The 2,998-nt window shown below is 50.0% G+C and overlaps 1 protein-coding gene across 1 annotated transcript; it reads left to right on the forward strand.

The window, feature by feature from the left end:
- ascl1a (achaete-scute family bHLH transcription factor 1a) lies at window positions 1-1,518 on the forward strand. Its single transcript, XM_058067606.2, has 2 exons — window positions 1-833; window positions 923-1,518. The coding sequence occupies exon 1, from the start codon at window positions 229-231 to the stop codon at window positions 817-819; it is 591 nt and encodes a 196-aa protein (XP_057923589.2). The 5' UTR covers window positions 1-228; the 3' UTR covers window positions 820-833; window positions 923-1,518.
- Window positions 1,519-2,998: the final 1,480 nt, after the last annotated feature.

A 2,998-nucleotide genomic window follows, 5' to 3' on the forward strand; every position in this document is an offset into this window, starting at 1 on the left:
TGCTTGAAGTGGCACGCGTCAGGCGCGCGCATCGCACCGGCGCTCTGGGAGGAGCCAAGGTGTATCCACGCGACAGGTGGGCGTGGCCAGGCGGCCGTCCAGAGGCGTTGAAAAGCGTCGCGGTCGCGGGGCGACCACTCAGAACGGCTTTGTTTTTGTTTACAAGCGAGCGCGGAGCTCCCCCTCTTCATCGCCACCACCACCACCACCACCATCATCATCATCACCATGGAAGTTCAGCTGACTCAGCAGCAGCTCGCGCCGCCCGCCTGCTTCTTCGCGTCGGCGGCGGCGGCGGCGGCGCAGAGCGTCCCGCTGAGCCCCAGCACCCGCAGCCCGGCCGGCAAGCCCTCCTCGAAGGCGCCCAAGCGTCCGCGCTCGTCGTCGCCCGAGCTGCTGCGCTGCAAGCGGCGTCTCAACTTCGCCGGCTTCGGCTACACGCTCCCGCCGCAGCAGCCTCACGCCGTGGCGCGGAGGAACGAGCGCGAGCGCAACCGCGTCAAGCTGGTCAACAACGGCTTCGCCACGCTGCGGGAGCACGTGCCCAACGGCGCCGCCAACAAGAAGATGAGCAAAGTGGAGACGCTGCGCTCCGCCGTCGAGTACATCCGGGCCCTGCAGCAGCTCCTCGACGAGCACGACGCCGTCAGCGCGGCCTTCCAGTCCGGCGTGCTGTCGCCCGGCATGGCGCAGGGCTACGCCGCCGACAGGAGCTCCATGGCCGGCTCGCCCGTGTCCTCCTACTCGTCGGACGAAGCCTCCTACGACCCCCTCAGCCCCGAGGAGCAGGAACTCCTGGACTTCACCAACTGGTTCTGAGCACCTTCCGCACGGTAAGGCTGGACCTCCTGGATCCATCACCAACACCACTACCATCGAGAAGCTCCACAGCCAACCCCTCTTCCTCTTCTTGTCCCTGCAGGAGTGAGGATCAGGCAGTCCAGACCCGGGTGGTCCTGGAGGAGGCTGCACGTGCGCCGTGAGGCTCGGCCCCACGAAGCACAGACAAAACTCTGGAGGGAGAACTCTTGGGAGAACCGGGATGAGCGCCACAAAGAAAGGATTTACCAGACTTTTGGGGACCGGGACACACAAAACAGGCAGCGCGTTATTTAAAAGCGTAGAAGAAGAATCGACTATGCTCAATCCAATCACAGCAGCCCCAAAATGCTTCCAAGTTGCGGATTTATCCCACAAGATTCCATAGAAGGCTTTTTTCCTTGGAAATATATCACCTATTTTTGTATGTAAAGAGATTTATAGAGGCTTTTGTACACATCTTTCTTTTGTATATAAATATATATATGTTGCGTGTGCCTAAATACTGTATCCATACGCATGTAGACGCTCCAACTCAGCACCGATACGTGTCTTATTTAATAGAGAATGTACATGAACATCGTCCATGATCAAAACTTATGCAGCTAGTGTCCAAACAAAGCGTTGGAGAAAACTCAAGCAGATTTTCTACACCATCCAGTCCAACAATAAAGCATTTGCTACTCAACGTACTGCCTGGTTCTTGTTATTTGGGAAGAAGACCAAAGCTTTTCCCGGGAAGGGGGGGAAGCATCTGCGCAAGGAAGGACACATTTGTCTGCACAATTCCAAAAAAAAGCCAAAGCACAAAAACATCAGGACAAGTTGGGCCTAGCGCCACTTTCCCAACTTTTTGTCCTGGTCAAAACAAGGAGAAAGATCATCAGTGGGGTCCACAGAGAGGGGGTCAAGAGGCTGGGACAAGGGGGGTAGGGTATTACTGGTCTTTCTTCCAAAACTAAGTTTGACAGGTGAGGGCGGGCGGTGGCGTGTGTGAGTCGGCGGGCGGCGTGTGCCTCCTGACACGCGAGTCAGCGTCACAATTCCCGCCTAAAAAAAAAAAAAAAAACTAGATGGGGGATTCTGTTCCCTTGCCGGGGTGGGACGAGGTCACGGGAGTCCAACGGCACCGCCTCTTGATGCTTCCGTTGAAAAATAAGACAAATGTTAGGGGAAAATCCTCCCACGCGTCCGGCAGAAGCGTAGAGCTTTATGAATGACATTTTTTATGAAATATAGAATATGCAAAGAATGGTGAAAGTCATTTAACAAAAGACGGGAGTTTGACAGCTACTGGATCCCTTAAAGTAGAAAATTGGCCAAAAAAATGTGAAAAAAGGAAATGTATTTTAATTTATTTTTGTAATTTTTAAAAAGGTTTTTACTGTATTTTTTATTTATGTTTTAATTTTTAAAAATTATTTCATTTTACTTAATTTCATTAACTAATTTATTTCATTTAGTTAATCCAATAATTATTTAATTTCAGATGTTATTTAATTTAGGAACTTAATAATTGATTAATTAGATTAATTAGATTAATTCATTTTGTTTTATAGTTTACGCTCATGCACGTTTGCAATAAGGCTCAATCAAAGCCTCTCATTTAAGTTCCAATCAAACCTCTAGTTTAAAACAGATTTAGTTAATACATTAATCTAATTAATTAATTTATATGAATTAATTTGGCCCCATCCATTTTCTATGCCGCTTATCCTCACGAGGATAAGGATATGCTAGGATATGCTGGAGCCTATCCCAGCTTCTATTCTGACATTTAAAGAGAAAAAAAAGATTGTCATTTAGCTGATTACCCCTGAATGCAACACTGTTTTCATTGAGATTGCCAAGCGCAGCCTTGGCGTCATCATCGGGGGTGGTTTCGATGACGTCAGGCTCATCCAAAAGTCCCGCTCTGGCGCCTGTCAGAGTCCATTATGTCCACCCCCCTCCTTCTGGGGTCTGTCAGGCGTGCACAGGCGGCGGGAGAGAGAGCGGCCATGTCTAATTGGCCATTGGTGTACAATGGTGCGGTCTAATATCTGATGGACGTATTCTTCATCAGGCGGAGCAGCATGAGTACTTTATGGACACGTGACCCCCCCCCCACTCCTTTAGGTACAACTCCATTCAAAGTTTGGATAAAGACGCAAAAGAACATTTCAGCACCACAGACAGC

Source organism: Doryrhamphus excisus, linkage group LG6, assembly GCF_037039965.1.
Source record: "Doryrhamphus excisus strain RoL-2023G ecotype Guam linkage group LG6, RoL_Dexc_Guam_v1.1, whole genome shotgun sequence".
Classification (NCBI taxonomy): Eukaryota; Metazoa; Chordata; class Actinopteri; order Syngnathiformes; family Syngnathidae; genus Doryrhamphus; species Doryrhamphus excisus.

Excerpts from the sequence above, each read along its gene's own strand:
- ascl1a (XM_058067606.2), top strand. The coding sequence starts at position 229 with ATGGAAGTTCAGCTGACTCAGCAGCAGCTCGCGCCGCCCGCCTGCTTC.